General features: G+C 45.8%; 1 protein-coding gene across 2 annotated transcripts in view; it reads left to right on the top strand.

Annotated features, from left to right (window-relative positions):
- The window catches only part of luzp2 (leucine zipper protein 2), a 360,632-nt gene extending 346,937 nt beyond the window's left edge, over window positions 1–13,695 (top strand). For both annotated transcript variants that reach the window (XM_041196750.1, XM_041196749.1), the window contains 2 exons: window positions 5,083–5,161; window positions 12,892–13,695. In XM_041196750.1, coding sequence (XP_041052684.1) covers window positions 5,083–5,133 — 51 coding nt within the window. In that variant the 3' untranslated portion in view covers window positions 5,134–5,161; window positions 12,892–13,695. The remainder of the gene's footprint in view (window positions 1–5,082; window positions 5,162–12,891) is intronic.
- Window positions 13,696–13,991: the final 296 nt, after the last annotated feature.

Below are 13,991 nucleotides of genomic sequence, written 5' to 3'. Positions count from 1 at the left end.
TTGGCATTTCAGAGATGTGCTGCCGATGCCTTGGTTGCTCAAGTGGAGCTCTGCAATATTCCCCAGCAAGCTTATCAAGAATAGTAGTGCTGTGCTGCATGCTGCACAACATTGTGTTGCAGAGGGGCCTACAAATCGATGAAAATGAGGCCATGGGCAGAGCTTCAACCTCTGAGGAGGAGGGAGATGAGGCAGAGGAGGAAGCCCTGTCCATTCCAGAGATTCAGAAATGGTGAGGATGAGGAGGCCACCAATGGCAGAGCAGCTGGGAGGCGTGGTCATGTATCCAGGTCTGACTGTGCAGCTGGGAGGCGTGGTCATGTATCCAGGTCTGACTGTGCAGCTGGGAGGCGTGGTCATGTATCCAGGTCTGACTGTGCAGCTGGGAGGCGTGGTCATGTACCCAGGTCTGACTGTGTAGCTGGGAGGCGTGGTCATGTATCCAGGTCTGACTGTGCAGGACGGGATCACTGCTGGATGGGTTCTACTGCAAAATAGATTCTCATTAGGTCCCCCCATTTCCCAAATGTCATCAGCCAGGCCCTGGAAACATGCTTCCACCTAAAATACCCTGTACATTGACTCCACAGGTACTCAGGAGACTGTCCATCCCTCGCAAGGGAGGGAATCAACATCAGTGAGTTGGACTCAGTCACATTCATGTGGTTGAAACCCTCACCATCATAACCATGGGCCTCATCATATTGCAACCACACATGGTAATAAATTATTCACAACCTGACCCCCTACATGAGTACTAGTGACTGTCAATGAGGAGCCTATGCTGCCAACTTGTCCATAATCTAACCATGCTCATAATGCTGAGAGTGACACAATATCAGACTTCAAACCCACACATACTGATAGGATTATATGTTGTAGCATACATTCAGATACGGCATCCCACACATGAGGAGCCCGCAACAGTCCAACAACAGCTCTTTGAAAGAACTCGTGAATCATCCATTTCAGCCAATGGACCTGTTTATGATGTAAGCGCCACTTGCAAAATTCCTGACTTCCATAGGCCTCTGCTTGCCACACAAAGCACATCCTGCAACACCTGGAATGCAAATGCAGCCCAAGTAGTGGGCATCCTTTTAAGTGTATGCTGCCCCTCATGTATTCTGTGGATGTCAGTCGCCATACCCTGAGTGGACTGACCCAGGCTCCTGAGGGAGGCTTGTACCATTTCCTTGCCGAGACGTTGCTCTGGCATCCGCTCTGTGTGTTGCTGTGTGTGTCTCCCCATGAAATTGGCCAATTTCTCATGGTCAGAGCTCATGTGGGTGGGCCCTAGGGACAATCTGGAGCTTCTGATGGTGATGGACTCCTCCACTTATAGCCTAAGAGCTCCAGCGGCCTTGGAACTCCAACAGATGTCCAGGCATCTATTGCTGATTATCTAAACACTGCTCCCAAAGGTGACTCCCAAGTCTCCACATACCTGCCCACTGCAGCATAACCGTGACTTTCTCCCTCGCTTCAAAGGGGTCTGTGCACAGATGTCTCTGACTCTGACACCTCCTTCACTCCTTCTGGTGGTGTGACTTTCACCCTGTGCCACTGACTTTACACACATGCTACATCCCTCCAATGTGCTGGTATCTGAGTTGGTGGAGTGTGGGCTAGTATGATGTGGACGCTGCCTCCTCAGACATCTCTTCATCCTTTTGAGGGGTGATCTGGCCTGAGGGCTGAGGGAGCAGAGCTGGGTCCTGTGTGAAACACAAAAGGAGTTATTAGACACATCCCTTCTCTCAATAAAGGCATGCTCTGATGCACACCATTGTGTTTAACTGTGCTCGTGCTGCCCATATAATCCAACCTCATCCTTGCACCTATGCTAACACCCATGTGCTCATTGAAGTGACAGCACGACCTCCACCATTGCCACAATGTGCCAAGATTATTTCAACACCAACTTATAACCTGCTACTAGCGATTCACCATCACCAACAGACAGCTATTCAGGCACCCTGGTAACCTCCATGGCCATTTGTTCAGCAGAACGTATGTGCCTCAGGAAGGGTGACCCACCCCCAGTACAGGCTATCTCCTTGGTGTTCTCCACACTTTTGGCCTGCAACAATGACATGAATTAATGTTAGCCCGATATAAACGGGGCATGGAGCACCCCTGACCGGGAGGAGAAAACTGCCAATCGCTCGGCATGGCACCACCTGATCCATCAAGACACAAGCTACTTGGAGGCTCAGCGGCTCGACAGCGAGGTGGAATTGCAGCGCTAGAGAAAGGAAAAGGAAGCCAAACCGGGGCATCCGATTTCCACTCCCCTGCGCAACAACGTGCTCCCACAGCGGAAGAACATGTAGATCCAGAGTTGGGTTCCTCAGTCATCTGGTGTCTCACCAAGCCTAACGGAGTCATCCTCGATTCCGAGGGGCCACCACAGCTGCTGACGCATGGAGGGACATTGATATTCATTACGTCTGTGTATCAGTGCTCATTCACATGTCTTCTGTGTGCACTACATGAGCTGCGTACACATACAGGCCTCAATGCCGAAGCACAGGTATGTGTTATCTGCCTTGTACCTTCACTGCAGCATGCAGATATGAACCTTGCCTTGGACCTCTGTGAGGACAGACCAAGCTAGTCATCTTGCTCGAACATAGCAGGTCAGTGAGCCTTTTCTGGCACTGAGTGCTGATGGCCTCCTGCAGAGCTCACCACAGCTGCAATTTGAATCCAGGCCATAGTTGCAGGTAGATTATGCTGGCCAGTCGAGTACAGGACTAATCTCCTCCTCTGGACCTCTTCCACCAGTACTTGAAGGTCCTGATAGAAAAGCTTGGAGCAGCTGGACCCATCCTTTCCCCCACATCGTCTATGTGTGACATTCTATCAATACCCCTCAACCTGCCCACCCCTCCAATCTGAGGCCGCAACCCCCACTGAGGCCCGACCCTCCAACCCCCAAGGCCTAGCTTGCCACCCCCGAGGCCCAACAATCGCCCCACCCTCCCAAGATCCTACCAGCCCCGACACCACACGCAAGACCTGACATCCCCCCGAGGCCTGACCCCCTAATCCCTGAGGCTGGATCCCCCACTCCAACCCCCACCTCCGGGGTCATATTCCCCATCTGATTCCCCGAGGCCTGATCAGCACCCCTCCCCCAAAGCCCGACCCCCCCACACCCCCGCCGAGGCTCCATCCCAACCCACCCTGAGGCCCGATTTTCCCCAACCCCCAAGGCCTGACCTCCTACCCCCCTCAGGCCTGATCTCCCACCCCCTTCCCTCCTGGGGCCCAATCCCTTACCTCCCCCGGGCCTGACTGCCCACCCATCCTCCGAGGCCTGATCGCTGCTCCTTCATTGCCTGGCAGTTCCCTCCGAGGCCCGACCCCTTCCCTATGAGGCCCAATCCCCCACCCCTATAAAGCCCGATCCCTCATCCCACCAAGCCCAACAGCACCCCTCCACCCACCCCCCACCCCGCCCAAGGCCCAATCCCCATACACCACCTCCCCCCGCGCAGCGTGACACACCACCAAAAATACAAATTAATACAAGAAGCCATTGGTAAACTTGCAAACTGGGCAGTTAATTGACAGATTAACATAGTGTTATAGAGTTGATCTTCAGCCAACTTTACTTAGTGGAAACATTTGGCTTTATTTACAAGGCAGCAGCAGCAACTACATGTGTGCATCAAACTCCATAACTAAAGAAGAACTCTTCTCTGTAGAGGTTCCCGCACCGCCAACTCATTGGTTTACACAGATCATGTGATCTTACAACACTGAGCAGGATTATTCTTAAAGCTACAGTCCAACATTTCCCGAAACTATGATTACTACGCATGGATAAATGTGAGGTCATTTATTTTTCTAGAAAAAAATGTAAACATCGCCAACATCTTCGAAATTAAGAAATCTTAAACATGTAGCCCTGGATTGTTTTGATCTTCAATCCCATTTTCTCAGATACTGGCTATGCTTTTATGTATTAATGATGAGGCAAAGTGGCAGCAGTGAAGGAAAGAAAAGGAAGCAAATCTTGTACTCCGGATCCCACTCCCCTGAGGGACATTGTGCTCAAAGATCTGTGGGCCGAGAATCAGCCCGTTTAGTCACATTAAGAGTCAACGGAAACAACTCATGACCCCCAAGTAGAAGTCATCCTTGCATCAAGTGGCAGTCAACCATGATGTCATGTAAGCAAACAATTAAAAGCAGCATTGCATGTTAGGAAAGCAATTAAAATGCTTACAGAATATTGGGATTTATTTTTTGGGTGCAGAATTCAAAAGTAATAAATTTATGTTAAACTCGTACAGGGCCCTAGCCAGGTCTCATTTAGAGTGTTGTGCACATTTCTGGTTTCCATAGAAGCATTGGAGAAAGTGCAAAAAGGATTTACGAGGATGGTGCCTTGAAAGATTAGAGCTATAGGGAATGATTGAACATGTGTCCCAATCAGAAAGGTAAAATGGAAGACCGTAGATGATACAGTTGGCTGATGGCATTCAGGCTGAAGAAGTTTGGCATGGCTTGTTTAGATTCCACCTTAACTTGCTGGAGTCAGGGGTATGAAATAAATTACTTCAGCCAGGGCACAATACAGAAACGCAATCGGCCAGGACTTGATATTAATTTGAAAAGGACATCCATAACCGTCCTCAAAAATGTCAAGACGGTTGCATTCAGGGGTTCTGCACTTCATGCACCAATGAGTGGTGGTCAGCTGATGATTTTGAGGGTGTCGATTTGTATTTTATTTGAAAATGTAAACTGAATAAATTGGATGTGGACTACAAAGTAAAAGAGAAGCTGGCATTTAAGAGCAGAGTGTTTTAATTTTAATTTGACATCAATGTAGAATTGAGGTAGAAGATCAGCTATGACCTTATTGGATGGTGGAGAAAGCTGAAGGAACCAATGGTCTCCTATTTCTTATGTTCTTATAATAGGTCAATATGTTTCTCCTCTGATGCACATCTCACAGGTGCTCATGTTATCTTTCATGCCATATAAAATGTATGCAAAAAAAAAGCAGTATTGTTGTTTGTACAATGTTTTTCTGGACATATTATTCATTCTTTTTATCTGCAGGCTGGGAAGAATTGTTCTACAAGCCAAGACCAGAATCCTCCCCCTAAGTAGGAATACCGAAGCAAGTTCATCTCTGCAGGTATAATTTGTTGCACCTCATGCTGGAAACAAGTGTCTAGAAAAATTAGACTGACACTGAGAGATAGTTTACCCACTTTGCTGACTGCTGAAGCTTGGTGGAGAGATGGTAAATGACACTGGGAATGAAAAAGATCTGTCCGTTCAAGATCTGGCTCACATATGTTTAACTAAAATTTCAGCGCTCTATCATTGGGGGATTTAATTTTTAGCGTATGTCCTACTAAGCCACAAAGGTCATGACCTTTCATGATCAGCTCCTGTTTTGTGTCCAGTTGAGTAATGATGCTGGCCCACATGGGACCTGGTGATTGCTGCTTTTTCTCTGAGAATGTTCTGTAGCCTCAACATGCTGTGATGTTCCTGTTAGTAGCTTGTTGAGCAGGGTCAGGCAATGCTGTGATTTGAAAGACAAGCACAGTTGCAAGTAACAGTAACACACTTTCTGCATGATGTGACGCAGTAGACCCAGGATCAATAAGCATGTGGGCAGTCAAATATTCTGGAGCTTTGTTTGATGATCCCTCAAGAGGCAGGGAATATGTACAGTCAGGAATCAGTTTTGTGAGACGTGCTCTTGTTGCCAAAATCTCTGACTGGCTGCATAGCATATAAAAACAAATTATGCAACACAGCTTTAAATCAGGAACCACCCTCAAACTGTCAGGCATCACTGGCATCATTTTGTCAAGGCTTTGGCAAAGTGTTCATCAAGCAATCCAAAAGTTTTATTTTCTTTATTTATTCGAGTTTGCCAAAAGTGAGACGAAAAGATCAATGTTCAAGGTCACGGAAATACAATAGTCTGACAGAATGTGTCAAATCTAATCATTTTATCTTGTAGCAATAATCCCACAAATGTTCAATGCTGATTGTGATCTCTGCTTAAAAGTCTCAATGGGTTTGCATCTCAAAATCCTAGAAATACTAAAACGTCGCAAAAAACCCCGCCAACTAACAATGATGTTAGAGCTGAATAAACACGGACATTGGTGGATCATAACTAGCTGTTCCTGCTTCAGACTCTAGAATAAACCCACCAAGGAAAAACAAAACATGACAAGGGGAGGGTAACTGCAGCAATGCGCTCACACATCAGGGAATCACCTGGTGTTCAGTTAACAATATGAAAGTACGCATAGTAACGAACACGACACACAGCTTTGTGGCGGTACAGGAGAACCTTCTTGATATCAGACAATGGGGCTAATTTTACCCCAGTGAGCTCAGCAGGAAACTGCTGGTTGGATTGTGCATTTTGCACCCCTTCTGATTTACCTGTCACTGAGGGCTAAAATTAACTGTCCGGTTTGCCAGGCGAACTAACACATTAGGTGGCTGTCGCTAATAAACCAATCATTCAGAAATAAGCTTCAGATAATACAGCCACCGCAACAACAACAACTTACATTTATATGGCTTCAGTCGTGGGAGAGTCCACATGTGTGCTGGTGGATGACCAACTCTTCCTGGCACCAGGCCGATTGGCATCAGCAGTTATAGTGTATTTATATAGCATCTTTAATATAATAAAACTTCCCAAACTGCTTCACAGGGGCACTATAAAGCAAAATCAGACACCAACACAAATAAGGTATATTAAGGCAGGGGTCAAAAGCTTTGTTAATGAAGCAGGTTTTAAGAGGTGTCTTCAAGGTAAAGTGAGTTATGAAAGGTAAAAGAGGTTCAAGGAAGAAATTCTAGAGCTTGGGCCCTTGGCAACTAAAGGTGCAGCAACCAATCGTGGAGTGTTTAACATGGGTATGCACAAGAGGCCAGAATTAGATGAGTGTAAATATCTCGGAGGGTTGTAGGGCTGGAGGAGATTACAGAGATGGAGATGGGTGAAACCATGGAGTGACTCAAAAAGAATGAAAATTTCATGGGATGGGGGAGGGGATTTTATCTTCTCCACATCAACCCCTGCCTCATCCTCAACCACCCCCACCTCCAGCAAGGATAAAATCTGGGCAGCCTAGTAGACTGGTCAGCCCACCAGGAAAACTGGATCACATTTACACTGGGCCACCAGACTGCATCAAGCAGAAAGCACTCCGAGTGGCCCATTGCCTCTGATACTCCATCAAAACAGGTGACCCTGTCAGCCCCCAAGCCAAGCATTGACATATCCCAGGTGGAAGGAGTGGGGGAATTACTGATCTATGGAAGGGGAACCAAAGCAACAATAGCCCAGGTTGGGTTTATGAAGGGATCTGCCCACTGCAGTTGGTCAGAATGTGGTTAGCGCCCACCTCTAGGACACAAATGCTCACTATTGTCCTACAAGTGTGATGTGCAAACATACGAATTAGGAGCAGGACTAGGCCATTCGGCCCCTCGAGCCTTCTCTGCCTTTCAATAAGACCATGGCGGGTCTGATTGTTGCTTCAACTCCATTTTCCTATCTACCCCCCCCGCCACCCCCCCACCGAGACCCTTTGACTGCCTTATCAATTAAGAATCTGTCCAACTCGACTTTAAAGATATTCAATGACCCTGCCTCCACCACTCTCTGGGGAAGAGATTTGCAAAGGCTCATGACCCTCTGAGAGAGCAAAGAAAATTCTCCTCATTTCCATGATAGGGCACGGGTTAGCAATTAAACTGAGCCTATCGCCTGATCCAGGGGTTTGCACTGACCACCCAGTAGGCCCAGGGAAACATTGCCCATGGCCGCAATAACAGCGGGAACAGGGCAGTGAGGTCATTACTTACCATTTGCTTTGTGCTATCAGCTTATTTCTGCCTGGTGGGAAAGCTGAAAATTCCCTCCTAAAAGTTTGTTTGCAAGTCAGCCATGTCAGATATGGTTAAAGTCAACTGTGCCAAAATTAAATGGGAATTATCTGTCAAAAGGACACTAAAGGACCTTGAGGATTACTTAACAGTGCATTCAAGGGACACTAATAACCCAATATTCAAAGGCATAACTGCTGTAATAGGGTAGCCAGTGTCTTAAATATGATAATACAATCAAAAACTAATGAACAGGTTTCTGAGAATGTTGGTAGCTTATCTTGTAGAAATTCTGAAATATTTGCAACCTATATCCATGCAAATTTGGGTTGGTGATGGACATTCAACCTCGAGTAGACATTAATAATTAGACATTATTATTTAAAAGGTGCTAAACAGCATCAGTTATTATCAAATGTTTGACCATTTGAAATTCTAGAATTGTGTTAAGAAGCCTGGATAACTAGGTTCTACTCTGTTTCGTGTCCATATTGCCATAGCAACAATGGGATTTCTCTGCTCCCTGACAGTTCCAATGCCCTATCCTCATTCATCTTGGTAAAACTATGGCAATTGCTGCTGAGCTGCATCTGTTATCTTCTCTTGTGCAGTCAGTCCACCTCTTCGCTCATTTTTCTCTCTTTTCTTACCTCCCTGTAGCACCATTTTTGGGAGGCAGTGGCTGCCAATTATTTTCCATACTTGTCCCATAGATCAGAAAATGGAATTTAAATGCACGAGGTGTAGCCTCACTTCATACATAAAAGACAATGGGCCGAAACTTCCGAGCTCTAGGGCAGTGTAACTAGGGAGCGCCCCAAAGATGCACAGGTATCACCCATCGTGCAGCACGCCACTGTATTAAAGTGCTTACGGGTGCCATGTTTAGATATGCAGGGCAATTCATTGCCTTCTCCACTTACCACAATAGTCAGGCGGAAAGAACCAGAGGTATTGCCGCCATGGCTGGTTTCCAAGGGTGCAAGGTGTAACTGACTGCACTCATGTCACCATTAAGGCCAGCCAGGTGTCTTTATTCACAGGAAGGGTTTCTGTCAATCAACGTGCACCACCAGCAGTGCCTCCTGTAGGTCTGTGCAAAGTACCCAGCAAGCAGCCAGGATTCCTATACCCTCAGGAACTTCCAGGTGCCCGGGATATTTATTGGACCTGATGCATTAGAAGAATGGCTGCTGGGTGACAAAGGGTACCTGTTGAAGAAGTGGCTCCTGATACCAGTTCGAGGTCCCAGGACTGACTCTGAGCGCCAATATAATGAGAGTCACATCACAATGGGGGCCCTCACTGAGCAGACCATTTGTCTGCTCAAAGTTAGGTTCCAATGCCTTGACAGATCTAAAGGAGCTCTCCAGTACATGCATTTGAGGGTGTCTCTGATGGTGTTTGTTTTCTGTGCTCTCCACAACCTGGCACTCCCAAGTGGGGATCCCCTATCAGAGGAAGAGCTAAGGGGGACCATCCATTCCTCTGATGAGGAGATAGAGGAAGAGGAGGGGGATCCAAGACAGCCAGATGTACAAGGCCCTGTCAGGGAACGTTTGGATGGGCGTGAAACAAGTGAGTTTTTAATCCTCCAGAAATTCCAGTAACTCTGTCCATCGAAATATCTTGCCAGCTGTTTCCTCCTCCTCCCTCCATCATCACCAGAAAGTTCCTCATCTCTTGAAATCACAAACCTCCAAACCATGTTACATTCAAATAAAATCTTCCATGGAATCCATCTCCGTCAACCATTATACACAGCAAATAAATCAGTGCTCTTCTCTAGGATGTTCAAATAATACATCATTTATGTACATAGGACATTATTGTCCTTCGGATGACTCACGATTCACCAGTCTGTGATCTCTCCCTCTTGTCCTGCATGAATACCGATGGGGAAAGTGTAAGGGGGATGCCTGTCAGGCCAGATGAGAAGGATGCCTGGCATGTGTGGGTGGTGAGTGGTCTCATGGATGGGATGAGGACAATGAAGGTGCCTGTTAGAGAATGAATGGTGTGTACGTGAGAGGGGTGTGGGGCAGCTTGATCTCACTCCAACTTCCCCTTCTACTCAAGGAGTCAACCAGGCCCTGCGGCACCCATAAGGAGGTGGACCAGCAGCTCGAAACCCCAGGGCAATCCACTCAGGCAGCTTTGGGAGGGTCCAGTCCATCTGAATCCTCTCTTCGTGTGACCTCAACAGCTCCAACTTCACAGACTGAGGTGGGTGCCGCTGCCATACTGCAGGGACCCGAAAGCAGGCCGGGGCCCTCCAGGTATCGGCTCTCCAGAGGACACCCTTCAAGGTCATCGCAGGCAGGGCATAGCAGTCAGCAGGCTACCTCCAACTCCACTGTGGATGTCCAGGGAGCAGCAAGACATAGCAACAGGGTTAGGAAGGTTACGAAGATGTAATTGCACAACCTGGACACAGTGTTAATCACCTGCACGTAATGTTCACTATGTAAATAAACTCCCAAGAATGTCTCCCTGCCTATAGCTCCTTGTTCTGATGAGCAGTGATTATGTCACTCAGGTGTGAAACCTTGGTTCCTGCACAAGATAAAGGCAGGTATCAAAGTCCAGGGCCTCTTCTCTGTTCTTTGTGCAGCCTTCAGACCAAATTGATGGTCCGGCCTCACACTCCCTGGCCTCGATGGTGCTTGTCATCACTGCCAGAATGTCGTGGGCAAGTGTCACAGAGTTCCATCATTCTCTCTGTGTACTCTTAGCATCCTCATTGTCCTCATTTCCTTCAGTATCGCCGCTGAGGACCTGCTCACCCTCATCCCTATCAACACCCTCTTCAAGCAGACAAGCATCTCCTCCATCTCCTCCTCAGCCAGCTCCTCTCCCCATTGCAGTGCCAGGTTGTAAAGGGTGCAGCAGACGACGACGATGTGTGACTCCCTCCGTGGACGGTATTGCAGGGCTCCACCAGACCGGCCCAGGCGCCGGAACCTCATTTTCAGCATCCCGATGGTTTGCTCCAGCAAGGAGCGAGTTGCTGGAGCAAACCATCTGGACTCCTGGACTTAACATTGAGTTCAACAACTTCAGACCATGAACTCTCCCCTCTATCTTCATTCCTTTTTAAAAATGTATTTTTATTTTTTGTCTGCTTATTTTTTTCTTTTTTTCATTGTATTCATTTATTCATTGTTTTATCTCCCTTTTTTGTCCCCCTTTTTATCCCTTTTTCTATCCTTTTTCCTGAACCACTGCCCCTCCCTCCACCACACCTCCAAAAGGGCCACCTCTTACTTATTCCATGTTGTTCTTTCACAGAATGCTGACCCTTGTTCTGCTATTAACACATTCTGCTTTCTTACCTTTGTGCCACCATCAGCACCTTCTTTAGCCCTTACAAATACCATTAACACTCCTTTTGCCTTTTTGTCCATGACACCTTTGTCAATCCCTTCTCAGCCCCCACCTATTACCAGCCTTCTATCCAGCTTCACCTGCTCCAGTCCCCCTTAAACAATATAAATTTCATCACATTTCTAATTCTCTTTAGCTCTCATATAGACTCAAAGCATTAACTCTGTATCTCTCTTCACAGATGCTGTCAGACCTGCTGAGTTTTTCTAGCATTTTCTGTTTTTATCGTTGAAGAAATCCTGTTGATTGAAAATCCTCATAGCGGCCATAAATTGGCCGATTGCCCTATTATTAGACGTCTCTCAAAGGCAGGATTCCGGGTCGGACTCCTGCCCACAGCCATAGATGGTAAAATTCTGCCCTAAGGTTCAGCCCTAAGATTCAGTGCCCAGACTCTCCTAAGTTAGCTGACCTCAGCTGAGGGCTAAGGGGTATTGCAGTGGCATTTTGACCTATTCAGTGAAGGACTGCGACTAAACAGGGCATGGTTCCATTAATCGTTTCCATTCAGCGGAAGTAAATTCTATGCATGCGGTTTGAGGAATCAATCTTGTATCCATGGTTAAATAGCCTGCTCACTAGAATCACTCTCAGATGTTGTAGGGGAAGGCAACTGCTGCCTGTGGAGCTGTGCTCCAGCTTCGCTCAGCATCTTCAAAACGGAGAGCCAGAGTTGAACATGAAACTGATACATCATGCTGGGTTTAGTTTGAAAAATGCCCTCCACTGTGTACAGAAACTGAAAGCCGGCTTGATTTATGTGTCCTGTACATTCCTGAAAAAAAAAACCCAAAGCCCAAAGGGACGTGTAAACAATTTTTAAGCGACATTTTTCAGTTGTGGAGAAATAAAAGAGCTGGAAGCGCTGAGACATTTATATCAGGGAGAACTCATACATAAACAATATAATTTGCATTTTGAAGTCCTTTCATCATTGCATTTTGTAATCTCCTAATGCCCTCACTGACCTACATTGGCTCCCAGTCTGACAACGCCACGATTTCAAGATTCTCATTCTTGTTTTAAAATCCCTCCACGATTCAGTGCCCAGACTCTGCTAAGTTAGCTGACCTCAGCTGAGGGGTAAGGGGTACCACAGTTAAGTTTTGTAGCCTAACCCTATTATCTTTGTAGCTTAATCCTCCAGCCCTTCAAGTCTTAAAGATGTCCACGTTCCTGTCATTCTGGCCTCTTGATGCATCGCCAATTTGAATTGTTCCACTATTGGCAGCCATGTCTTCAACTGCCTGGGCTCTGAAATACTCTAAACCTCTTTAATTACCTCTTCAATTTCTCTCCTCCTTCAAGACACTTCTTGAAACTTACCTCTTTATCGAAGCTTTTACTTAGCTGCTTTAGTATCTCCTTATATGGCTCAATGTCAAATTTTATCTTATAGCCCCCCCTACAAAGCACCTTGAGATGTTTAATTATGTTAAAGGAACTATATTAAATCCAAGCTCTTTTTCGTTATAATCTTGGCATGGTTAGCTTGTCTCCAATGTAGCATGGGAAGCAGAGAAAAAATTGCTCCAAGACGTTTTTTCTGAGGATGGTGCTCTTTCCAAATTAGCAACATTTAAATACCACACTTTCCTTATTTTGCAGGTGAAAATCTACAATTCTTCAAGATTGAGAAACGGATCACAAAAATCAGAACAAAAGTGAGGAAATTTGTAGACTGTGGCTATTAGTCAAGAAAATGCAAAATTATATACTGCAAAAGTGCTGCATTTAAGACAGTAGAACAGTTTTGCATTTAAAATGATTCCCTTTGCCCATCACTTCAGCCATTTTAGTTCAAAACAGTACAGGTGTTGTATTCTATGCTGAAGCATGATGTGTTTTTACTACAAACGAGTTAATCTTTTTTAGATAAATAGAATAAAATTAAGGTGATTAAAGGAGCGTAGGAGGCTAATTAGAGCTTGGTTTTCATTAGAATTAATGGCAATAGTGAAAGAAGGCTGCAATAAACCATTTTTCTTAATGAGACTGATTCGTACTATTATAATCCACATGACAATGAGGTCCTTGGTGTGCGCTCTGTACTGATGCTGTCATGATTTTCATGACCTCTAGTCCATGGGAACAGTGAAAATGCAGATTAGTCACTGAAGTCAACAAGCAGGAAGATTGCTATAGGTTGATGACAAGTTTAAAATTAAGGGCAGAAGTTCAACCATGAAATGTTAAGCAATTAGTAAGAGAGTTTATGATCATTCAAGGAGCTGATCGAAATCATTAATAAAAATAATAGCCTCCTCCGAATTAACTGTTTGTCACAAAGAAACTTCTGCTACCAAAGTGATCTTCCCCAAGCAGATGTTTTGTTGTAAAAGCAATAATGAATCTAGAAGATTTTTTTTCACTTGAGTAAAGACATGGTCACATGTGTTGTTTTGTTTAAAAGGAAGGCTGCTTGCTCTATATTTTGAGTGTATGTGATTTTTTTGATAGCTTGCAATTTTTCCTTGTCAGCCATGTCTCAGTTGGTAGCACTCTTGCCTGTGAGTCAGAACAATTATGGGATCAAATCCCACTCCAGCACTTGCATACAAAAATCAAGGTCAACACTCCAGTTCACTACTGAGACGGTATCTTTCAGATAAGACGTTAAATTGAGGCCTTGTCTGCCTCTCCACTGGATCTAAGATCCCTAGGCACTATTTCAAAAAAGAGCATGGGAACTAACCCTGGTGCCCGAG

This window comes from Carcharodon carcharias, chromosome 10 (assembly GCF_017639515.1).
Source record: "Carcharodon carcharias isolate sCarCar2 chromosome 10, sCarCar2.pri, whole genome shotgun sequence".
Classification (NCBI taxonomy): domain Eukaryota; kingdom Metazoa; phylum Chordata; class Chondrichthyes; order Lamniformes; family Lamnidae; genus Carcharodon; species Carcharodon carcharias.
The sequence above is the reverse complement of the archived record's forward strand: the minus strand, read 5'-3'. Positions and strand labels throughout refer to the sequence as shown.